General features: G+C 40.5%; 1 protein-coding gene across 7 annotated transcripts; it reads left to right on the top strand.

Moving 5' to 3' along the window:
- Positions 1 to 1,020: 1,020 nt before the first annotated feature.
- Positions 1,021 to 24,447, top strand: LOC140546869 (uncharacterized). 7 transcript variants are annotated; one of them, XM_072670302.1, is made up of 21 exons: positions 1,021 to 1,166; positions 2,057 to 2,438; positions 4,105 to 5,758; positions 5,877 to 6,146; positions 7,511 to 7,912; positions 9,073 to 9,480; positions 9,700 to 9,811; positions 9,911 to 10,137; positions 10,493 to 10,900; positions 12,824 to 13,258; positions 14,346 to 14,759; positions 15,705 to 16,127; positions 16,545 to 16,802; positions 18,186 to 18,440; positions 20,102 to 20,341; positions 20,434 to 20,691; positions 20,997 to 21,287; positions 21,445 to 21,714; positions 21,807 to 21,890; positions 22,003 to 23,943; positions 24,290 to 24,447. In XM_072670302.1, exons 2-20 carry the CDS (start codon positions 2,108 to 2,110, stop codon positions 22,067 to 22,069), a joined length of 6,807 nt encoding a protein of 2,268 aa, XP_072526403.1. In that variant the 5' UTR covers positions 1,021 to 1,166; positions 2,057 to 2,107; the 3' UTR covers positions 22,070 to 23,943; positions 24,290 to 24,447. The 7 variants fall into 7 exon arrangements, with proteins under 7 accessions (XP_072526403.1, XP_072526402.1, XP_072526400.1 ...); XM_072670301.1 differs by having other exon boundaries at positions 9,700 to 10,137; positions 20,506 to 20,691; XM_072670299.1 differs by having other exon boundaries at positions 9,700 to 10,137.
- The last annotated feature ends 370 nt before the right edge of the window (positions 24,448 to 24,817 follow it).

Raw genomic sequence — 24,817 nt, 5'->3', positions numbered from 1 at the left:
TTTGACCAGCATAAAACAGCGAAGACCAGTACATACCTGCAGAAACCACTTTCAAATAGTTTTGACCAGCATAACTAGATTAGACCAGCTTTAGCCACATCCGGCCATCTAAAACCAGATCAGACTAGCTCTGACCCCCATAAACTGGCTTCAGTTGACCAGCATAAACCAATTCTCAGCAGCATATCTTATTTTAGAACAGCGCTGACCAGCATCACCTTAGACTGTTTGCTTCTAGACACTAGCTTCTTATCATCTTAGACACTAGCTTCTAGCAATCCTCTCTACCATCAGAGACCTTTACCACATCAGTTTAGCATCATCAGCGACTCACCCCCCCCCTCCCAACCACACAATGTATAACCTCCTCGGAGGAGGCAAATGAGCATCTGTGTCAGGACCAGCTTGTTTCCTTTTGCCATCACTGTGCTGAATTCTGAACTCCACATTACACCAATAAAAACTACTGCATATAAGCAGCATAGATGAGTCTGAATTTTTTAGACAACATTTTAGTTTATTTGCATGATATACTGGAAAAACATAAAACCACCAGCACAAGTGGGATACTTGTGTAATCAACGGGTCAGTCTTCAAACGCCTGATCACGTGTTTCTGCTTGGCTGGAATGAAAACCTGCAGCCATTCCTGCCCTTTGCGGATGAGATTGGACAACCACGCTGTAAAAAAATGTGAAATCAAAAATATAGAATTTGACAGGGGATGCCCAAACTTTTGCAGACGGCTGTTGTATTTATCATATCTGTGTCATTATCTGATTTATGAAAACATGATCATTATTTAATACTGATTATTTATATTTTATAGTATAGAGTACTGCTGACATGTTTGGTGTCTGTACATGAGGAACAGGGCTTCCCCCCTCTCGGGTTTGAATGCAGTTGATTTTACCGCTAAGTGTGTAAAAGCCGCGCCCTCCGCTCTGTTTTTGTGTGCGCGCGGCTGTTTAACCGTAATTACTCGAAACACCTGGCCTCTCCTTTATTCACGAGTTTCCTGTTTGAAGCAGATTCCCTTACTTCATCCCTCCGGCTGATCTGATCCATTTTCCGAGCCTGGTTTTCGTTTACGTAGGGAACAACTTTTTTAACATGTTAAAACACGTGTCTGCAGTTTTACCGCTGTTTTTCTTCCTCGTCTGGAAGGTAAGAGTAAATTTAAATTAAATTAATTATCTAGCTAATTATCCTTAAACCGCACGGCTCTGACGCGTTGCCGTTTTACTTGATTCAGCCTTAAATCACCGCTTATATGAAATATATGACTTTACGTGTCTTGTTTTTGTGTTTAAAACTCGGTTCTTGTGTTGGTTTCACTTTCTGTTTGCGTTTCCGAGTTTCTCGTAAATTCGCTACAATGAGTTTTTGGTTCTATGTTTAGCTCATTTCCCTGTTTAAGCTGTTTGCGAGATTTCTGGACATGAGAATAAAATATAAAAATGACGAAAGTGGCCAGAAAACTCGTTTATTGAGGGACATTTGAGAGTCCTTGAGAAAAACCGTGAGTTTCTGAAAGAAAGCGCTGGTTTCTGGCGGACCTGTAGAGGGCGGCAGAGAGCCGGGCCTATTTTTAGCGCTCGAGCTCCGTCGTTCAGCAGTTCGCGACTCGCTCTGCAGAGAAACCGTCAAAAACTGGGGAAAAACGAGTTAATTCTTTACATAAACACAATTTTCACAATAGTGTAACCGCATAATAATGTATTAAACGTTTCAGTATTACAATGTTGTTTAGTAGTTTGCTAAAAGTACGTTAGTTAGCTAATTCTATCTGTAAGGCCATTAGCCTGTATGCTAACTAGCGCTGTTGTAATTTAGCTAGTGCTAGCAGTAACCGTTCCTTCCTTGAATTACGCTTCGCACTTTCTGATATCTAGCTAATATCTACAGAAATGTTTTTTACTGAATGTTGCTTCAGTTTTAACTGTAATTTAATGATTGCTGAATAAATAAATCTGATTTTTAAGAGTTAGCTAACATGTAGCACTAGTTCTACATATGGATTAACTGTTTAGCTTGCTTTGTTTTTGCTGTCTCAGGTGGATGCAACAGGACTGAGTCAGGTACTATGCAGCTGCTGAAACTCTACCATGGCCTGTGCTCAGCAAAGTGCAGCTGAATACCTCAGAAATGCCAGAGCAGATCTGGTGACTCGTCTGAGGAACTTTCCTCTCATCACTGAGAATCTCTACCAGCGCAAGGTACTGAACGGTTCTGAAGTTGATGCTCTCAAAGCAGAGAGAAGAAATTTTGACAAAGCCAGGTTTATACTGGACTGTGTCAGTAAGAAAGGGGAAGGAGCCAGTTATGAGTTACTCAGGATCCTGGACATCACCAGGAAGAGGACGTTACATCAGGACTCACATCACTGGATCTGCTGTTTTCCTTTCAGGGAAGACACAGAGGCTGACTACAGTGTTGGTGAGTCCTGGTCTTCTTTTGAAAAAGGCCTTTGCTCATGTTGCCTTTGCTTTTTACATTTTGTTTGAAGATGTGAAACAGTTAAGTGTGACAACAACGAGGAAAATTTTGCAGAACACAAGCAGAATAATTTTGCATGTGAATCGTTTGTAAATATCCATAATCATTAAAGTGTTCGTAGTTGAATAGAGTTAAGGCCTGCTCCTGACCACATGTAAAGTGTGCACACCGTCCAAAATACTAAAGTGTCACTTGACAGGACTGCATTTGAATTATGCTTAATTAATAATTAAAGATTAAATAAAGATAATTAAAGAATTAAATAATACATAATTAAAATAACAAAAAACAAATTACACTAAACAAGCAACAGTTGTTTTCCTACGGCCTGTTATTCAGAGAAAAATCCAGTAGCTAGTACAGAGCAGTTGGTTGCTAAATTATTTTATTGCACATATGGTCAATTAGTTACTTATTAAATGTGAATTATTTAAGTATAAAAGAGTTTAGGTCTGTAATAGTCAGAAATTGGCTGATCATGTGCTGCTGCTGGATTTAGCAGACAGAGCTCTGCAGAGAAAACTTCAGCGTCTTTAGGGGTTGTACAGATTTTTTAGCTAAGACTGAGGACTAGCTGGTTAGTGGCTTTACACTTCGAGATCCGTTCTTCTGTATTTATGCGACATTTTAGAGCCAGCTTTGAGAAGGGAGTCCCACAGATGCCATTCTATTTCCTTACCTGTTACATGTGCTGTCTGTGCTTGATTTAGATAAGCGCATTATTTTTTTTTACATGTATACTTGACTGATTGTGCTGGAAAAAGTTACGTTGGCCCCGCACGCTGTCACTTTGCATGGTCGTGCATCTCAGAATTAGCAAAATTAATGATTTTCACTTAGCTCTTGCAGAGGAGGTGCAACTCCACAGGCATTTGTATGATCCCTCTATGAGAGACCAGGCGCCATCTGAAGGGTCATGTGCAACAGGTCTTCCGCGAAAATATTACTGTACATATAGCTGTTATACCTCGCTATATTAAGTTCCTTCAAGTGAGCAACAAATATATCGTTTGAAAATAAAAGGATGTTGATTTGTATGCACTTCAATAAAACCTTGATTTCCACTCAGAATAGTTGTTTTATTTTTGGAGATCGTTGCTATGATTCCTTCGTCCAAGGAGCTTCCTTTTAAGGTGGTAATTTGTAATTCTTGGGTTATTCTTGGGTGGATTACAGTAATAGTATGGTATTTGCAAAGATTCGCTCCAATTGTTGGTATTCATTAACATGCACACATTCTACTAATAAAACAGTGTTTACGGCGCTTTTGTGAGTCAGGTGGGGAAATAATTGTTAAGGTCTGTTTTACTCATAAATTACTTGTAGTTTGCTCATTTTTATGAATGAGGTCCATTGTTTTAATGAATCAAAATAAATAAATAAAAACAAACGGAATACACATGCATGTATTGTAAGCCTGAGGAATTTGATAGGGCAATGAAAACAGCATTACAGTAGAAAATGCCTGTGGCACTTAACATGTTTTAGCCTTACATTAGTGTCAACCTGTGATGGAAAATGGAATATATAGTTTGCAGTTGAATATGAAGGCTCATGCGTTCTTAATAACATTGGATAATGGTTTTACCTATGTAATGATTTTTAGGTACGAAGCCCTGTCATGACTACCAGAAAAGGCTTAAAACAAAAGCTCAAAACATACTGAGAAGACAGAGGGAGCAGTGCAGAGACAGAAGAAAACACAAGACAGAAGGAAAGTTCACTTTTGTACCCGTAGTCCTCGACACTGACACAGATGGGAACTCTGCACAAAGTAAAATTAAAAAGAAAAACAACAAATGTAAGAAACTTCGCCACAAGAAACTTCGGAGTTACCTTCCGGTGCAGAAACAGAAACTATCACCTGATGACCTTCTGCACAGTCGTGAAAAGGCAATCCTGCTCATAGGAAAACCTGGCATAGGAAAAACGTCAGTTGTCCAGGAAATGCTCTCCATCTGGTCCCAAAAAGACAGCAGAGCATTAGACTACATGTTTTACTTTGATGAAGCTACACTAACCCAAATCTCTAGCTTCACATCCTTGGAGTCCCTTCTGTTTGACCTGTACTGCAATCCTCTGGAAAAGGATAGAAAGGAGGTGTGGCAGGATATTGAGGAACACTCAGAAAATGTTATCATTGTGTTTGATGGCATCAATACTACACAGAAAAACCCTCTTTTACAGAAAATACTGGATGGTGACCTTCTTCCAGAGGCTAAGATTGTGATAACATGCAGATCAGAGTTGGAGGACGATTCTTTTTTGTCAGACTGGCCTGCTTGTGAAATCTATGTCCAAGGGTTCAGTGAGGAGTCTGTTCGGATTTACTTGGCTTATATGCTAAGTTCTGAGGCTGAAATTTTTCTGAACAACCAGGAGCTAATAAGCCTTTGCCACGTCCCAATGTATGCATTCATGGTTGCAACCTGTAGTTCTTTCAGCAACCTCACAGCTGCTAGGCATCCACTGACCATTACAGAAATGTATGTCCACATCCTCCGCCAAGACTTGAAAAAAGCTGGAAACAAAACCTTCAGGCAAATCGACCAATACATGAAAGACATTAGAGATCAGCTGTTTTCCTTGATGGAAAGTGCCTTCAGTGCAACACTGCAGAAAACTGTAAACCTACCAAACATAGACAGCGATGAGATTGAAATCAGTAAAGTTTTTCTGAAGAAAATCACAGTTAAAGCCACCCCCACCTCTGTGAAAGAGTTCCATGCATTTCTGCACAGTACTGTACAGGAATTCTTCTCTGCACTGTGGCTCCTTGGAAATCCAGATGAAATTGACAAGATTTTCCAACTTTCTCTGGAAAAAGAGAAAAAGCACCTGAAACACCTGATTCCTTTCCTCTGTGGACTTTTATCACAACAGAATCTTGATCTCTTGAAGAATCTCTTCTCAGAAGATAAGATCAGAAGAGCTTCTGATGGATTTTTCTTGAAAGTCATGAACACGTTTGTTCAGCATGATGAAGATAATGATGAGGAAGATAACAGTGATGCTGTTTTTGTGTGCCAGTGTTTGTATGAATCCCAGTCGCCTGAAGCTTGTCTGCTTTTTCTGGAGAAGATTCATTTTCATTTAGACTTGAGTGGACAATACCTTGATCCACATCAGTGCTGTGCAGTGTCTTATGTGATCAGCCAGTCCAATAGCAAACAGGTTATTTTGACCTTAAAGGACTGCGATATATCTGACTCTGGGATCCAGATGATTCTCAGAATCACTTCACATCTAACACATCTTAGGTATGTATGTATTTATGTACAGTAAGTAGTTAGTTTGTATTACTTTGTAGTTGTTATTTGAATAAATACTTTATTGCAATGCTTTGAATGATTATTTAAGCTGTGATAATTATTGCAGAGCTACACCTTCTATCCTCTGTCAAATTTGGATATCAGCGCTGGGTTGTGAGTTTTTCCAAAATGTCACAACTTTACTGGATGTGTGTGGGAAACAGATGCACCTTCCTGTTTTTGGTGAAGCATCCGTATTTGGAAATGCTGGAAGGGCCATTGGTGAAAGCTCAGAGAAGATCAACCTCCATCTACACTGTAGAGAAAATGCACACCAGCTCAGTGATGCCTGCCCCAAAATGATTTTTCAGGCCCTTTCACAGAAACACTCTCTTCGGTGAGTAGTGCAGCACTTAATTCATTTCACCTGACATTACTGATGTTTTTGAAGGGTTCAAACCCTAATAATATTAACATATATTGTTTTTTTGGACAATTTAGCCAGATAATTGGCATTTCTTGCTCCTGGGCTCCCCCTACGACCACCACTACTAAACACTTTTCACATGCATTTTTACAAGCTTTTTAATAATAGATATATATAATATTATATTATTATGTTATTGGTGTTATTGGTGGCCCAGAGTAGCAATGATAGCACCACTACTCATCCTATTACAGGTCAGCGAGCATTGACATGCATTTGAAGCTGTAATGTAAAAACACAATGTAATGATGCTTTAAATGTAGTTAAATATTTGTGTTTGACAGATGAATATTTCATTTTCACATTCCTCATGCTACTGGAATCAATGTCATGTATGATGATTTTGGTGAGTTTTATAGGGACATTTACCATGTAGTTTTTAAGGTTGGTAAAAACTATTATTGGTCTTTTAAATCGACTTGACCAGAAATTTTAATCCCACACTGTCAGGACCTTGTCATGCTCTCCCCGGGGGCATTCCCAGGACTCGGCTCTTGACACGACCTGTCTTTGGTAGCCCTGTTTATCGCTTTTTCCTTGTAACCTCTGCTTTTGTTTTTAGCCTGTGCATTGTTGTTTTTCTCCCCTGTCTTCCAAAGCACTGCTTCGTAGTTTTGGTTTAGTACTCCCCCATTTGCTATTCGAATCACTGCTTCATGGTTTTGGTTTATTACTTCTCCGTTTGCTATCGGAAGCTCTACTTCGTGTTTTGTTATTTCCCTCGTTATATTTCTGTTTTTCGTTTGTTTCCTTATCCCCTCTGAGTGCTGCTCAGCTGTTGTGGGTTGTTCTCCCTCTTATGTCCCTTGTCTTCCTGATCCCAAGCTCAACCTCCTCCCAGTCACAGGTCTGTTGTTTTGCCCCGCCCGTGTCTGTTGTTACATTACATTTGATTTCTAGTTCTGCCCTTTAGTTTGCTGCCTCTCTTGTTATCCTGTTTTGTTTACTCCGTTTTGTGTTTCACCCTGTTTTCAATAAATCTTGCATCATCCGTCTCTGCAAGTGTTCCAAGTGACACTCTTTGTAAGATGATTTGGTAACCCTACATTTAATTTTTTTTTATCCGTATTTACGTGAGAATGTTAAAATTCGTACAAAACCCAATTTATAGTTCACCTATAATGGTAACCAGGCAGAGAGGCAAAAAAGCAGCTGCAAAACACAAAGCTTATTTCACCCTCCTCTACAGTTTATAATAAGCCTTTTTTGTCTTTTTTTGCCAGACACATTTGAACTAACTAATCCTTTGCGTTAATGTGTGTTTAACTCCACAGGTTTGAGTTGCCTGATGATTCTCTGATACCGGCTAAGATATTTGAATCCATTCAGCGTGATCTTGTACTAAGAGCTGCAGTTTTTGAATCAAATGGGCAGCAGAGTGCCATTGTGTCATCACTTCTGAGTTCTTTCTATGAGGATCCATTTCATGTTTGTAATTTTTTGATAAAGCTGCAATCCCTTGTGAAAACGGATGCAGAATTTCACTGCTTAAAAATAATATATGGATTAATTCCAGCAGTCTGGATTGTAGATCTCTCCGAGAGAAAGAGTTCCCTCTTCCTAGAAGTGCTGAAACTCCAAACAGTGCAGAAACCAGTAGAGCTCAGAGGCTGGTCAGATGAAGAGAGTGAAATGAAGAGTTTCCTTCAGTGTCTGCCCTACATCTCCCAGCTAAGGTCAGTATTATATTGTGAATAACAGTCATATACAAAGTTATTGATCCGGTAAGGTTATTATACCTTGATTTATCTTGCATTTTCTCCAGTGGCGATTTTTAAAAATTGTTTCAAAAATCAAATATTTTTTCTCCTAACCCTTAGGTATACAGCTTTTCAAATTGTAGCAGATTGAGTTTTGAGGAAAAATGCTACACTAAACAACTCTACATCACTTTAACATGCTGCTGAACCGACCCAATCGTGTCCAATACACAAGCATGTTACCCAAGAGTTGCAGATTAAACATGGAAGTATAACAGTTGCTGTTGTCATAGTCTGTGCCACCATTTGCACTGAAACGAAACGGAAGAAATGAGAAAAATGCCTTTGGGTAAGGTTGTGGGTGGGAGCTGGTGTCCTCTTTATAGACTGTAGAGGGAGTTGGAGGTGAGCAACAAATCACACCTGGATTTTACTCTACATACAAGGCAGATGTTGGCTTTTTATACAAATTTAAAAGTTCCTCTTTAAATGATGCTGCAGTATTGGACATGTACTAGCACCAAAATGTAGCTGCTGCCTAATAAGTCAATTTCAGCTTTGTTTGTTTTCATTGGCGAGTAGCGTACACCACTAGATTATGCTCAGAGTTGGGTCGCAAACAAATCAGCTGTTTGATATACTCTTCTGAAATGCAGTAATCCAGATTATATCTGGATAAGGCAAAGCCACATAAAAATGCAAGACTTATCAAAACCAGATACAAATCACTCAAACCACTTCTGGAGGTGGTCTGAGACCCATTTGAGCCACGTTATAGCAGTGTAAACATATCCGTCACTCCAAGACACATTCAACAATCAAAAGTCTTCCTGGCACATCCAAATCCCCTCCCCATGCAGTATGTCACTGGCATGTTTTCTCGTCTGGATGGACTGCTGAAGCTGTTGCCTCTCCCTAAGTTTGTTTAAAATAGAATTGTTTTTGGAATAATGGTTTGTTGTGGTCTCATGTTTTTATCACAATCTAATGTAATTCCTTCATGTTGGCATTAGAAAAATGTCATCTACAGAGTTTTTTTAATATAGCCTTGCAGTCACAGTAGTAGTTCTGCTGCTGCTGAAAAGGTTTAACTGTTGCGAGTATTTCTTTCAATTAATCATTTCCTGTATCTGCAGTTTTAGATCTCAGCAAAGTGAGAGCAATGAGTGGCGAAAGAGAATAAATTCATTCCTACTGGATCTGTGTCTGCAAGCAGCTTTTCATCAGGAAGAACCTGTTGAAACTGTATGGAAACTGATGTCAAATGCGCATGCTGAAGTAGATGATTTCCGTCTGGATCTGTACTCCCATGTGAAGAACTTTGAGTCTCAAACAGGCAGGAGTGTCCTTCCAGCAATACAGCAAGTTTTCCAGTCAGTTTTTACATTGTGGATGATAGACCTCTCAGAGAGAAAGAGCTCCCTCTTCCTAGAAGTACTGAAACTCCAAACAGAAAAGAAACCAGTAGTGTTGAGAGGCTGGTCAGATGAAGAAAGTGAACTGAGGAGTTTCCTTCAGTGTCTGCCCTTCATCTCCCAGCTGAGGTGAGTCTTATATGTTATATATTACATGGTCATATCAAAACATATATATATATATAATATGAACTTCACAGTAATTGTAGTAGAAATCCCACATTGTTTTACTCTGTTTCCGCTGCAGTAATGCAGTAAAAAGGGCCACTTTTCACAGATAAACTGTCACCTAATAAACTACATGTTTTAATCAATGTTCTCTCATTCTGCATATTTTTTGTCTAACAGTTTTTTTTACTTTGGACATCATGCACTTATCCAGTTTCTGGTGAAACTGACTCTTGCAGCAGCAGAGTTTGACGTACCTACAGGACAGAGATTCACCAGGCTGCTCACATCTGTGTGTACCTACACAACTTTCCCTTTTAATGAATATGATTATGTCAATAATGCTTCTGCTCAGTGTGAGTTCCTGCTGGATCTGTTTTCACATGTGAAGGAATATGAGACTGAAACAGGCAGGAGTGTTCTTCCTGCATTGCAGCCAATTTACCAGTCAGCTCCAGTAGTCTGGATCATAGACTTCTCAGAGAGAAAGAGCTCCCACTTCCTAGAGGTGCTGAAACTCCAAACTGTGCATAAACCAGTGGAGCTGTGGGGCTGGTCAGATAAAGAAAGTGAAGTGTTGAGTTTCCTTCAGTGTCTGCCATTTATCTCCCGGCTAAGGTGAGTAACTCAAGTTAGTGGAAATGTAGGAAATTAGGAGGAAATTTGTATTAGCCTTAATGTTTAATGATGACATTGTTTTTATATGAGTAGTGATAGTAAGTTTCTTTTCGGTAGTGCATTTTGCAGCAGATACAAGAACAGAAAATAAGAAACCAGATGAAGGCTTTATTTTTTAGTTATTCCATTATACTGGCATTAGAACATATAGAAAAGGTCATCTACATAATTAATTTTAGTGTGTTTCTTTGCAGTCACAGACACAGTTTTACCGCTGCTGATGAAGAGTTTTTTACTGCTGTTGGTATTTATCTCACTTTTGCTTGCATTTCTGAATAATTTCCTATCTCTGTAGTTTCATATCTCCACAGAATGAGAATGAGGAGTGGAGAAAGAGAGTGAATTCATTCCTGTTGGATCTATGTTTGAAAGCAGCTCTCCATCAGAAGGAACCTGCTGAAACTGTTAAAAAACTGATGTCATGTGCACATGGTGGTGTAGAAGATTTTCTGCTGGATCTGTTCTCACATGTGAAGGAATATGAGACTGAAACAGGCAGGAGTGTTCTTCCAGCATTACAGCCAGTTTACCAGTCAGTTCCTGAAGTCTGGATCATAGACCTCTCAGAGAGAAAGAGCTCTGCCTTCCTAGAAGTGCTGAAACTCCAAACAGTGAAGAAACCAGTAGTGTTGAGAGGTTGGTCAGATGAAGAGAGTGAAGTGAGGAGTTTCCTTCAGTGTCTGCCCTACATCTCCCAGCTGAGGTGAGTGTGAAGCCTGTCAGTGAGGTTTAGTCCTGATCAATCAGTCATTGACACCCAGAGACAAAATATATCTGGTTTTATTAAAATTAGTTACAGAATTAAAAAAGCACAAAAAACATGAAACTGTAAGTCTTTAGTTGGCATAGCCTGCATTTTTCTCATTTTGTCTCTCATAGTTGAGGTCTACCTACGATGTCAATTACAGGCCTCTCTCATCTTTTTAAGTGGGAGAACTTGCACAATTGGTGACTGACTAAATACCTTTTTTTTCCCCCACTGTATGAATGTACACTTTCACACTGGTGCTTCTGTAGAACAGGACAGAGCTTCATTAAGCTGCTAACATCTGTTTGCACCTACACAACCTTTCCTTTTGAATATGGTGCTGCTGCTCAGTGTAATTTCCTATTGGATCTTTACTCACAAGTGAAGGACTATGAGTCTTTAAATCAGTTTAATTAATTGACAGCAATAATTTTTGTTTGAAGGAAAATGTATTTTCGTTCAACTACATGATTTAATCCTGATTTTCACAGTCTACCTTCTGGCTCTTTATTTAAACAGATTTTCTCACAGTACACAACAAAGTGCTCTTCCGTTTCTGATGAAGTTGATCGTTGCAGCAGCAGAGTGTGACAGTGTTTAGTGTTGTTCAGACAGAATACTGAGCTTCACAGTGCAGTACATTTTGCCAGGGATTACTGGTACTCCTGATGTGAAATTAACAGGGACAACAAATTCAACAAAAATGGCCAAATGACAAGCATGATCGCCCGTAACCGGTGACTGGCCAATCAGTCTCAAATAACTGATTCTGTGCTGGTCAAATTTACACTTGTGTATTGCACAAGGGCACCAGCAGCACAAACACAGCCACACACACTATGGCTCTGATCAAAATGGCTCCAGTAGATATTTCTTACAGTCACTATGTCATCTGCCTGCCTGGCTTATTTGGCCTTAGCACAGGCAACGGGGGGCAGGTAACATGTCTGGAAGTCCCTCCAATATGTTCAAAACTGCATTGGAACATTTGCAATATTAGCGAGTCTAGCATTTTTTTTACCTACCGTTCAGCCCTGCCTACTGTGGAGTGATGAACCACAACTGGATATATTCGGGACTATGGATCAGCAGTATGTCTGCAGGAAGAAGAATGAAGCATACGACGTAAAGCGTTTTAAGAAATGAGGTGCTTTCTCTGACTGCAGCGTGTGTGAGATGGATTCCATCAAGTATCAGGAGATACTGTCATGCATTCTGTGAGGAATCTGAAGCTTGGGCATCATTGGCCCTTTGAACAGGACAGTGATCCCAAGCATACCTCAAAGTCCACCAAGGCTTGGTTTCAGACATAGTCCTGGAAGATATTGGAGTGGTCATCACAGTCGCCTAAATTGAAACCCATAGAAAATCTTTGGTGAGATTTGAAGAAGGCAGTTGCAGCATGCAAACCCAAGAACACTGGAGGCCATTGCCGATTAAAAATGGGCTAAGGTTTCTCAGGAATGCTTCCAGAAGCTGGTATCGGGCTATCCTTTTTGCAGCAGGTCATAACAGCAGAAGAATGCTCGACTAAGTACTAAAAGGGACTTGAAAGGGATTGAATAATTCAGAGAAAGTAAAAAGACAGTCAATTTTATGTTGAATTTGGAGAAACCACTTGTAATATTAGTTGTGTTTGGCTGTATTGTGAATAGCTGTCAGTTTGTATATTTTCCTAAAGAGGTGTCCCAATTTGTTCACATGCCTATATAAGTCTTACTGTTTTTCTCTAGTTTACCCGTGATATACACTTAACAGAAGTTCACTGGTTGTGTGAGCACAGTAAAAAAAATAATTCAGAACCGTTTCACCGTTTCAATTCATTCATGATTTAATCCTGATCTTCTCTGTCTACATTCTGTCTCTTTATTTAAACAGATTTTTGCACAATACAAGTGCAGTTCTGCAGTTTCTGGTGAAGCTGATTGCTGCAGCAGCAGAGTGTGATACAGCTACAAGACAGAATCTCACTAAGTTGCTGACATCTGTGTGCACCCAAGCAAACTTCAGTCTTAGACAACTTCATTTTGAATATGGTTCTGCTGACCGATGTCATTTGTTTCTGGATCTGTACTCAAATGTGAAGAACTATGAGACTGAAACAGGCAGGAATGTCCTTCCAGTGTTACAGTCAGTTTACCAGTCAGCTCCTGAGGTCTGGTACCTAGACCTCTCACAGAGAAAGAGCTCCCTTTTTCTAGAAGTGCTGAGACTCCAAACAGGGAAGAAAGCAGTAGTGTTGAGAGGTTGGTCAGATGATGAGGGTGAAGTGAGGAGTTTCCTTCAGTGTCTTCCCTACATTTCTCAGCTGAGGTAAGTGAGAAGTGTTACTTGTTATTCCTATCAAGAACAGTCTGACAGATTTTAAAGTAATGTTAAAGAAATCTAGAAGTTTATAAGCTAGTTTGTTTTATTTTTTGTATGATTTCTTTTCAGCCTCTCACAAGGAACTCCCTGTGAATGTGTTACACTGTAGATTTTGAATCACTGAATCACATCTACACTTTGTTGGACATGTAGTTGCTTTCTTTTAATTGCTCATAAACGGAAAATATTTACCTTAATGGGACACTGCATATGTGTTTAGTTGCTAACTTCAGTACCTTAAACAGTAGCATGCAAATGATTGGGCAACCCTTGTCACAGTTTCTGTTTCTGTTATTAGTTAAGTCAGTAGAAAAACTGATCTCCCAAAGGTATGAAGTCAAAGATATTTAACAATTTAAGTGGATTGTCTTTGAATTGTTTTTGATTAAGCATGGTGTTTGTCCACTTTAAAGGGTTTGAGCTCTTGGGTAACCTTTACTAAGCTCTTAGATCTGAATTAGCTTACTATGGCATGTTCACAAAAATGTAATTTTCATAGCTTTATAAATATTCTAACTTCTTATTTATTGCCCCAGCACTCATCAGCCATGGCATCTGAAGTGAAAGAAGCATGTGGACTGAGGTGGTAATATTACAGAATTGTACACAAATTTGGCTCTGGTTACAAAGCATTACACAGTTCTTGCAAGAGGTCTCATGCAGTGGTCAGTGTACCATCAAAATGATTTTGATTATATTACTTTAAGGGAACTTTAAAGCCCTCACAGTTCCAGACACAAACATTATCAATTATAACATGTCAGGCTGTGGTACTTGCCACAGTGGATGTTACTGACTATGCAGGTTGGCCAAATATTTTGAAACTGGAAAAGATGGAAATGAAAAAAAGACTCTTCCTTTCATCTTTGATTCCATGTATTTTGGAAAAGCCTTCACAGAAACAGTAATTTTGACCAGGGGTGCCCAAACTTTTGCATACCACGGTATTTTTTTCAGGGTTAGAAGTATTGCACTATGTTTCTGCAATTACCCTTACGCTTCCTTGTGTTTCTGATCTGTTTGGTTTATTCAGTTTTACATCTACACATGATGAGAGCCTTGTTGAGTGGAGAAAGAGGGTGAAGTCATTCCTGCTGGATCTGTGTCTGCAAGCAGCTCTTCATCAAAATGAGAATATTCACACAACTGTAGAGGAACTAAGGTCATGTGCATATGGTGATGAAGATAATTTCTTGCTGGATCTGTTCTCACATGTGAAGAAATATGAGACTGAAACAGGCAGGAGTGTTCTTCCGGCATTACAGCCAGTTTACCAGTCGGGCCCTGCATTGTGGAACATAAACCTCTCAGAGAGAAAGAGCTCCCTCCTTCTAGAAGTGCTGAAACTCCAAACAGTGAAGAAACCAGTAGAGCTGAAAGGCTGGTCAGATGAAGAGAGTGAAGTGAGATGTTTCCTTCAGTGTCTGCCCTTCATCTCCCAGCTGAGGTGAGTGTGAAACCTGCTCGCTATCTGTATGGCTGTAGAGTTGTGTTTAGTGCTCTGCCGACAATTTACTGCCTGAGATGTTCACATTGTGATTCATGCAAGGCTAAGTCTTGATTGCATTGCACTGTATAGCCCTACTGAAGGCCTGTGAATTTTGTAAATCGTCTTTCTGATCAACTCATTAAATATAATGTTTAAAATTACAAACCATTGCCAAAACAACACAAAACAGCCACACAAGCTAAAGCTTTAGTAAAATATAAAAGGAATTTAATCTACAAACATGTTATCTGACAACTTGGGTAAAAATGACAGCAGGTCACATTGTTTTGCTTCTTGTGTTTAGACAGAGCACAGTGCATGCTGTGTTTCATTCTGTTTAAAGGAAATGTATGCTGAGGATACTACTAGTGGATACATAGTATTTCCATGTATCCACTATTAGTTAATTTTCTTGGGTTAATTAAAAGCTTGACTAAAAGTAAAACATACCTAACTTCTTTCATTTTGGTATTTAAATACTGTTAGTACTACTGAATGATGAGTAATTTAGAAGCCGATTTTCTCACCATGCCCTGTCAATACCTAGGTAACATGCCCATGTGGAGGCTGTATGGCTAGCCCTACTTGGAGCCAGAAGGTTTTGTCCATGGGATCCATGTTAACCCCACATATGAATGTACAGTTTCACACTGGTGCTTCTGTAGAACCTTGCAGTGCTGTGTGGTTGATAATTGTAGTTGATGTGGTGGTAGACAACATATTCTTTGGGGGACACATGTGCCAGCCCTCTCTGCTGCTGTTTTGTTTGTGCATTTATAAAAAAAATTTAAACACTACACTACTAATCAGTTTAAATAATTGACAACAATAATTGTTTTCTGAAGGAAAATGTATTTTCATCCTAATCTTCACAGTCTACCTTCTGGCTCTTTATTTAAACAGATTTTCTCACAGTACACAACAAAGTGTTCTTCCCTTTCTGGTGAAGTTGATCGTTGCAGCAGCAGAATGTGACATGGCTACAGGACAGAGTTTCATTAAGCTGCTAACATCTGTTTGCACCTACACAACCTTTCCTTTTGAACATGGTGCTGCTGCTCAGTGTAATTTCCTATTGGATCTTTACTCACAAGTGAAGGTCTATGAGTCTCAAACAGGCAGGAGTGTTCTTCCAGCATTACAGCCTGTTTACCAGTCAGCTCCTGCAGTCTGGAACATAAACCTCTCAGAAAGAAAGAGCTCCCTCCTCCTAGAAGTGCTGAAACTCCAAACCGTAAAGAAACCTGTAGAGCTGAGAGGCTGGTCAGATGAAGAAAGTGAAGTGAGGAGTTTCCTTCAGTGTCTGCCCTTCATCTCCCAGCTGAGGTGAGTGTGAAGCCTGTCAGTGAGGTTTAGTCCTGATCAATCAGTGATTGACATCCAGAGATGAAAATATATCTGGTTTTAATACAATTTGTTGCAGAATTAATTTTCTTAGCTCTGAACAAATCTACATTCATATTATCTCAGATCTCAATCCTGTACGTATTCACTGATAGCGTTTGAAGTCTTTTGAATATTTTGCAGATGTATTCCTCTGTGTGCATCTAAATGTACTGTTCTGCTCCAGATTTCTTTAGCCTGGTGGGGTAACTGCTATAATCTAAAACAGTATACAGCCATATTCTAAAGAATTAACCTTGTGCTGTGAAAGATAAAAGATGAAAAGTGTTTCTTTACTGGAATTAAATTGAACTAGATTTAATTATTTTGTTTGTGAGTGGTTTTATTTTTGTGTTTCAGTGGTGCTGAGGAGTGTTTCCTGACTTTGTGTAAATTATCATGGAGGACACCTAAGGCAGAGCAGGTTGCTCCTTTCCTACAGGCTCTAGGCTTCACTCTCTCTTTGGAAGGAAATTTGCCCACTTCTAACTGTAGGGCTGTGGGAAGAGTGCTGGGCCTCTCAGCCTCCAGACTCAACCTTACTCTTAACCCACAAGCCATCTCTCTCAGAGGAACCAGAGTTCTCTTCAGACACATTACACACCTACACACTCTAAAGTATGAACTGAAGACTAAACTAGTTTCTGATGTTGTTTCTGAATTATGGTTAAGGTTTCCTCTTTTAAACCATTTTAAATGCCACAGCAATCACACTTGCACTTACCTACATGTACATACAGTCATTGGACCGAAAGATTATTTATTATTGGACAGTTGCCAGTCTTCCCAGGAGTGGATGTCCCATGGTTTAGATTATTAGAAAAAGACCATTGCTGACCATGAACACAAAGCATGCCTCTAACATCTCTCAGAGAGTTACTTATCATCTAATCACAGTCGTGTCTGGGGGTGGGGGGGGCAAGATAGGGTTAGCATTTTACACTGATATGTGCAGAAACCGATTAAAACTTTAAATTTATTTCATAATGATTTGCTGCAGTAGCCTGTAAATTGTTACTCCACCATTACAGGCTTACATATTACCAATGTTTTATACTACTCTGATTACAGGTTTTCATTATTTCTGTAGTCTTTCTAAACTACATCCTTTACAGGCCATAGACCATATTTATGTTCCTAAACACCTTCTTTCTTTTTTACTTTTCTTTTCCTTTTTTTTTGCCATGTCCTGAGCTGCCCCTTGCTGTCCGGGTCCCTTCGTGGTTGGCTGCTGCCACCTGCCTACCCCTGGATCAGCCTCTCCTGCTGTGTAAACTCGCCTATGTTTGCCACCTAACTCTGTGTTTTTTGTTTTGTTTTGTTTTTTCTTCTTTTCGGTTTTCTTTCTGTCTCTTTTCCCGAAATTCCCTGTTGTCTAATGTTTCCCTGCTGTTTTATCCTGGTGCTGCCCGACCTGGCTACCACTATCATTCACAACACACTAGATAATACATAGCTGTGCACATGTCTGTATGACTTATATGGTCTTTAATATTACATCGTGCATGTGTCCTACACTCACATTCTCATAATCTATTGCTTGCAGTTACATTAGCCATAGCTCTTCATTATCTTGCTCTTTCTGTCCAGTTCTTCTTGTTGTTCTGCTCTTTGTTGTGCTGTCTGGTTTCTTTTGATTTTTTCCTTGCCACTGTTGCTTTTGGCTTGCTCAAAAGATGCTTAGACCTGGATCTCTGCCAAGCTACTTTATGACCACATCTGTTGTTAAAATTGCTATGGAAATGAATTAAATATTTATTTGTAATGAGCTCCCCTGTGTTTTGGGTACAGTCTGTTAGCTGTTTGGCATCATTAGCTGCAGTTGAGCAGGTTTACATAGATTTGTCTGAAGCTGGTTTACTCAAATCATTAATTTACTCTGCTCACCGGATTTCACACACTGTCTTAGGGTGGCCTTAGAAAATGAAAGAAACAGTACCAGTTATATACCAGAGTATAAACCATTTGTTTTTCATCTCTTTCTACACTGTGATGTTTCAGGCTGAGTGGTTCAATGGTAGTGAAAATGGTGAAAGCTCTGAGGGCAGTGAGAGCTTCTGTTCCAGTGAGCGTTGAAGAGCTCTCATTCGACCTGAGCAGAACACAGCAGTCAGTGAGGGAGCTGTCCAGGGTCCTGAGCAGCTTAGCCTCTCTGCTGAGACTCTGGAATGTCCAGTGTGTGAACCTGTTTGAACACACAATGGAAGTCCAGTCTCTCATTGTCCTGCTGTGCCACCAGGGATCTCTGACCATCAGGTCTGTATGAATGTTTGGTTTAATAAAAAAAAAAAGTGTCCATGTATGTATATATGTGTGTGTATGTACACTGCTCAAAAAAATAAAGGGAACACTCAAATAACACATCCTAGATCTGAATGAATGACATATTCTCATTGAATACTTTGTTCTGTACAAAGTTGAATGTGCTGACAAAATCACAACAATCATCAATGGAAATCAAATTTATTAACCAATTGAGGCCTGGATTTGGAGTCACACACAAAATTAAAGTGGAAAAACACACTACAGGCTGAGGATCAGTATTGTGTGTGTGTGGCCTCCACGTGCCTGTATGACCTCCCTACAACGCCTGGGCATGCTCCTGATGATGTGGCAGATGGTCTCCTGAGGGATCTCCTCCCAGATCTGGACTAAAGCATCTGCCAACTCCTGGATAGTCTGTGGTGCAACGTGACGTTGGTGGATGGAGCGAGTCATGATGTCCAGATGTGCTCAATCGGTTTCAGGTCTGGGGAACGGACGGGCCAGTCCATAGCTTCAATGCCTTCATCTTGCAGGAACTGCTGACACACTCCAGCCACATGAGGTCTAGCATTGTCCTGCATTAGGAGGAACCCAGGGCCAACTGCACCAGCATATGGTCTCACAAGGGGTCTGAGGATCTCATCTCGGTATTTAATGGCAGTCAGGCTACCTCTGGCGAGCACATGGAGGTGCTGTGCAGCCCTCCAAAGAAATGCCACCCCACACCATTACTGACCCACTGCCAAACCGGTCATGCTGAATGGATGTTGCAGGCAGCAGATCGCTCTCCACGGCGTCTCCAGACTCTGTCACGTGCTTAGTGGGAACTTGCTTTCATCTGTGAAGAGCACAGGGCGCCAGTGGCGAATTTGCCAATCCTGGTGTTCTCTGGCAAATGCCAGGCGTCCTGCACGGTGTTGGGCTGTGAGCACAACCCCATCTGTGGACGTTGGGACCTCATACCATCCTCATGGAGTCGGTTTCTAACCGTTTGTGCACACACATGCACATTTGTGGCCTGCTGGAGGTCATTTTGGAGGGCTCTGGCAGTGCTCCTCTTTGCACAAAGGCGGAGGTAGCGGTCCTGCTGCTGGGTTATTGCCCTCCAACGGCCTCCTCCACGTCTCCTTTTGTACTGGCCTGTCTCCTGGTACCGCCTCCAGCCTCTGGACACTACGCTGACAGACACAGCAAACCTTCTTGCCACAGCTCGCATTGATGTGCCATCCTGGATGAGCTGCACTACCTGAGCCGCTTGCGTGGGTTGTAGAGTCCGTCTCATGCTACCACGAGTGTGAAAGCACCACCAACATTCAAAAGTGATCAAAACATCAGCCAGAAAGCATAGATACTGAGAAGTGGTCTGTGGTCCCCACCTGCAGAAGCACTCCTTTATTGAGTGTGTCTTGCTAATTGCCAATAATTTCCGCCTGTTATCTATTCCATTTGAACAACAGCATGTGAAATTGTCAATCAGTGTTGCTTCCTAAGTGGACAGTTTGATTTCACAGAAGTTTAATTTACTTAGAGTTATATTGTGTTGTTTAAATGTTCCCTTTATTTTTTGAGCAGAGTATATGTGTGTGTATAGAAATTAATTCATATTTACACAGCTAACACACTGTACTTTTGTGTATTCTGTTTGTGTGTAGGTTATCTAAAGAGGCTCTCCAGCAGCTGCTTGTAGTGGTATATGAAGCTCAGGAAGAGGAGTTTACTCAGTGTTTCCTACAGAAAGTGGGTGGAGATTTGACTCCCTGCTCTCTGAACTGGAAAATGATTCAGTATTTCCTGCAGTATCACTGTGTCACTGTGGACTTCAGAAAGAGCAACATTAAACAACAGAACATCAGAGAACTTCTCACTGTACTGGACAGAGTTCAGCTCAGAAGGTAAAACACAAACATGTAGAACTGCAAAGCTGTTCAGTATTTCAGAAATTATGCAGAATTATGCTGTGTGTGTGTGTGTGACCTCTTCACAGGCTGAGTGCCAGCTTCGTTCTGTCCATGATCAGAGAGATCTATGAGACTGGCTCTGCTCACTGTGTGTCCAGCTTGCTGAGCTCAGCTGAGAATTTCATTAACCTGAACAGCAGAGATCTGGACTCTGTTCACTGGGCTGCCCTTTGCTTCACCCTCCAGCACTGCAGCACAGTTTCTCTCAGCCTTCTGTGGACTTCCATACCAGAGGGGGAGCTAGAGCGAATCGTGCCTCTCCTCAACCACATCTCAAATCTCAGGTGTCTATAACTTTTTAAGGCCTAAGCCTGGATGTGGCCATTTTTTTATGTCCTGAAGTAGTGTTACAACTCACACAGTATCAGTTATTCTTAAACATTAAATGTTAAGTATGAAGTCTGAAGTTCTGAAGATCACAAGAGAACTGCTACTGCACTGGAACAAGCTTTTGTGATGTTGACAGTTACATTTTCAAATGTGTTGTTTTGATTCCTGTGGTTCTGATTAGATTATCTGGAATTTTTAAGTTCGATTTGCCCCTCCTGATCATAGTAAAGTTGGATAAAATCTGTGTGTGTGTTTTCAGTGTTGACAGGCTTCTGTTGCTGAGGCTGCTCCACTGCTGCAGTGTTTCTGAGGGAACAGCAGCAGCAGTTCTGCTCTCCGCTCTGCAGCACAGACTGGACTTCTCCTGCAGCTCCACTCTGGACCTCACAGCTCACACAAACACACTGACTCTGAGCACTGAGGACTGCAGAGTCATCTCCACGACCATTCAGAGAGCTTCCACACACACTCAGCTCAGTCTGCAGGACTGTGAGATCGAGGACGCCGGTGTGGAGCAGCTTATCACCATTGTACACAAAGTCAGTCTGAGGTAAGGAAAAAGAGCAAAACATAGATATGTAAGTAAAAATATATACATATGTAACTAAACCCAGACTGTTTCTGCATAATGAAAAAACATCTGTACTATAGCATCTGTCTATATTTCTCTGTCTCTGTCTCTCTCTCTCTCTCTATCTCTCTCTCAGCTGCAGTAAAGCTCTGCTACTACAGTTCCTGACTCTTGTCCATGTTGGGACTGAATCGGAGTGTGTGAGGCGCGCTGTCTCTCTCTCTCGGGCTCTGGGTGAGGAAGTGGATCTCAGTCACACCCCACTGGATCTGCAGGCCTGTAGGTCACTGGCGCTGGTTCTGGAACATTGTGAAGGGCTGTCAGAACTGGACCTCAGTCATTGCCAGCTCACTGACCACTGCCTGGAGCTGCTGCTTCCACACCTGCACAAAATCAGCGTCCTAGAGTGAGTTAGCAGTGAGAGCACTGCTGTGTGATCATATAAGTTGTAATATGAGAGTTTTGTGTTATAATAAACTCAATTCTTCTGTTTTCCAGTTTAAATACTAATCACATCACTGATCACGGGGCTGGGGGCGTGCACCGTGTGGTCTCCTCAAACAGCCACATACAGACAGTAAGGTGAGTCTGTGTTTGCGTCTGTGTGTATGCTTTCAATCAAATACACATCAAACTGTTTTCTTTAAATACTGTCTACTTAACTGTACGTGTTATGAGTGTTTTGTCTCTGCAGGCTCTTCAACAATGGAATTACACAGAAGCAGCTCTTTATGTCAGACCAGCGCTTTGAGATGTGGTGAAGCTGATGGGTCATCCTCAGAGACTCGTTTGAGCTTTTGGGTTCAGGTCCTGTTATATTTTTAATTAAACTTTGTCAGGTGTGTTTTTATTCTCGTTGTATGTGGTGTCTGGGTTTTTCTGTTTGTTTGTTAGGTTTTTTTTTAAGTGATTTGAGTTTCCTACAGTTTGTAATGTCGCCCTCTGCCGGCCTTAGTAGGGAGTTCATGCACAAGTTATGTGCTCTAATGTTCAAGGGCCATGCTCCGCCCCGTACTTGAGGCTCATCTCCAGCACACAGGTGCTGTTCATGACTGGACTGATTAGGACTCCTTTTAAGCACCTTTGTTTGGAGTGTTCTTGGTGAAGTCACTTGTGGCTTTTTAGAGTTTGTTTAAGTATGTAAACACGTGATCCTAACCATGACCAAGCTTGTCCAGCTTTGGCTTTCTGGCTTGCTAAATTGGGATAAATGTATGTGTACACTGGCACAGGCAAAGCTGCAGTCACAACAACAACTCGTGTCTGGTGCTGAAGGCCATCCTGGTTTTAGAAAACCCCTGAAGTAGCCATTGTATGTTTAGAATGGTGCCTACTTTTTTTTTTTTTTGCTAGTGGATGGGGTTACTGTACTGTACTGTACTGGGGTTTTTGGAATTGGCCTGTTTTACAGCTCTGCTTTTCTTTCTGCTGGATTTTCTTTGGACAGAAGAGACAACCGTGGTTGTGGTTCATGCTTTGTCACTTCAATCTACCTAAACTCTCATTAATCAACTGTGCCAAGATAAATACAGTTCTCCATTGTAGGGCTTCTTTAAGCAGCTACAGGGATGGCTTATCTGCACTATCTTGGGATTAAGTGTCCTGTTCAATGTTCATGGCGGTACTGAACAAAATGTGTGTCCAAGCCAGATTACCTCTCACAGTGCAGACAATACTCTGACCACTGAGTTTCAACCAGCCTGTTTTCTGCCTCAGTGTCAGTGGTGAGGTTCTACCTCATCCCATACACCAGGTTCTGTATATTGTGCCTTTATATGTAGTTACAGACTTTCATAGTCTAGCTCCTGGAGAGAAGCTCCTCAGTACTGTTTGAATACAAATTTGTGATGCACATTACAGTTTTTATTCAGTGTTTTTGCTTCTAAACTGTTTCTTTTATTTGTTGTTGACTGACAGCTTATTTACAATAATTGCAGTGTTTGTCCTTAACATTTGTATTGCTTCATTACTCTTGATTTTCCACAAATGTATGTCTTCTCTCTCCATTTTATTGCCTTTAGTTTGTTGTTTTTATAAAATGCTTCTTTAAACATTTCAAATAAGTGAATTATTACACTGTGGTTTTGTTGTGGTTCAGGTGAGAAATGGCATAGAACACATGCTGAGAGCACATATGAATAAAAGTGTTGTCATGTGATTCAGATAGAAATACTGACTGTCTCTCTGGGTAGCCCCCACAGAAGAGTTTCTTATTGTGTGGGGATTTTATATGTAATGAAATTACTGCACCCTGTAATGAGCAGATTTATTTATTTTTAAACAATTATCTAGTTAGTAAAAATCCTTGTAAACAAAATGATTGGGAAAAGATTAGATTTGTTTTCAGTAAACAGACCAGAATTTGAGGGAGTCTGCTGTAATAAGGGGGTTGGAGGGGTTCTCTCAGTGTGGGATGGATTACTGGTCTTTATTTTCGTTATTACGAAAGACAAATATTTTACGCCGTTTGTACTTAAAACAACTTCACACCTTTTGGGCTGTGGCTGCTGGCAGGAGAGGGTTTGTTAGTGACTTTGTGTTTTCAGTAGAAGAGCTCTTGAGGCCTCAAGGTTTGATGACCGGCCTGTACACCGGAGATGTGAAGAGACTGAGGAGCAGAGAAAGGCAGTACGAGGTAAGATTAGGGTCTAGAAGGAAAATGAATGTTTGTAGACTGCGAGTATAATTATACTGGAATATGAATAATAAACAGAAAATAGTGCAGCATCATGTTCAGCATGAGCAGACCCGCTGCAGCAGGTACTGTATCAGAATCCCCGTGTTAGAGTAACGCCAGTGAAATTGGCGCTTTGTCGCCGTCTAGCGGCCAGCATCTGTAACTGACCGACGGTAATAAAGAAAGAAATAGAAGACTGCGAGGCTTAATTCGTTTGCTGTAGAAGAGGATATGTAAGCTTCTGAGTGGCATTATTTATCTCTGTAATATTTTCTTATGTTTTTTCTTCTGATTTGTCCGTCAGCTTGTGAAATGAGCCTGACATATTCTCATGCATTTTGGACTCGCTCTGGAGCGCCCTCTAGCGTCTGAACAGAACGGAAGACATTATCATGTGGTTGTTCCAGAGATTCTCTAATGTGGGTTTGATCCAGTTAATAAAATATCATACAGATAATCTAATATCTGCAATAAGGGTGGGTTTCTAGTCGTCACTTCAACTTCTCTGATTTAGCAGCAGAGTCACAATATCAAACGGAATACATACATTAGCAGATAAATGATTACTCATTTGTTTAACAGTCCCTCAGTTCAATAATACAACTATTAAAAATCATAAGTCATCTGGAAACATAAATGAAAATAAAGAATAAATAAATAAAAAAAAAAAAAAACAAGAAAGATCAAGTAGTGATGAAACATGCGTTATAAAGCAACAGATAAATAATACAGCATTAGTATAATTAGAAATCCTTAGTTAAAATCACCAGATTAACACATTGGAAAACCGCTTTGGTGTAATGTGGTGAAATGACCAGCAGCATTTGACCAA

Source organism: Salminus brasiliensis, chromosome 24, assembly GCF_030463535.1.
Source record: "Salminus brasiliensis chromosome 24, fSalBra1.hap2, whole genome shotgun sequence".
Taxonomy (NCBI): domain Eukaryota; kingdom Metazoa; phylum Chordata; class Actinopteri; order Characiformes; family Bryconidae; genus Salminus; species Salminus brasiliensis.
Note: the sequence above shows the minus strand (reverse complement) of the source record. Positions and strands in the feature narration are given on the sequence as shown.

Coding starts and splice junctions, on each gene's coding strand:
- LOC140546869 (XM_072670299.1), top strand. CDS start 2,108: ATGGCCTGTGCTCAGCAAAGTGCAGCTGAATACCTCAGAAATGCCAGA. Junction 7,913..9,072: donor CCCTACATCTCCCAGCTAAG/GTCAGTATTATA, acceptor CTGTATCTGCAG/TTTTAGATCTCAGCAAAGTG. Junction 10,138..10,492: donor CCATTTATCTCCCGGCTAAG/GTGAGTAACTCA, acceptor CTATCTCTGTAG/TTTCATATCTCCACAGAATG.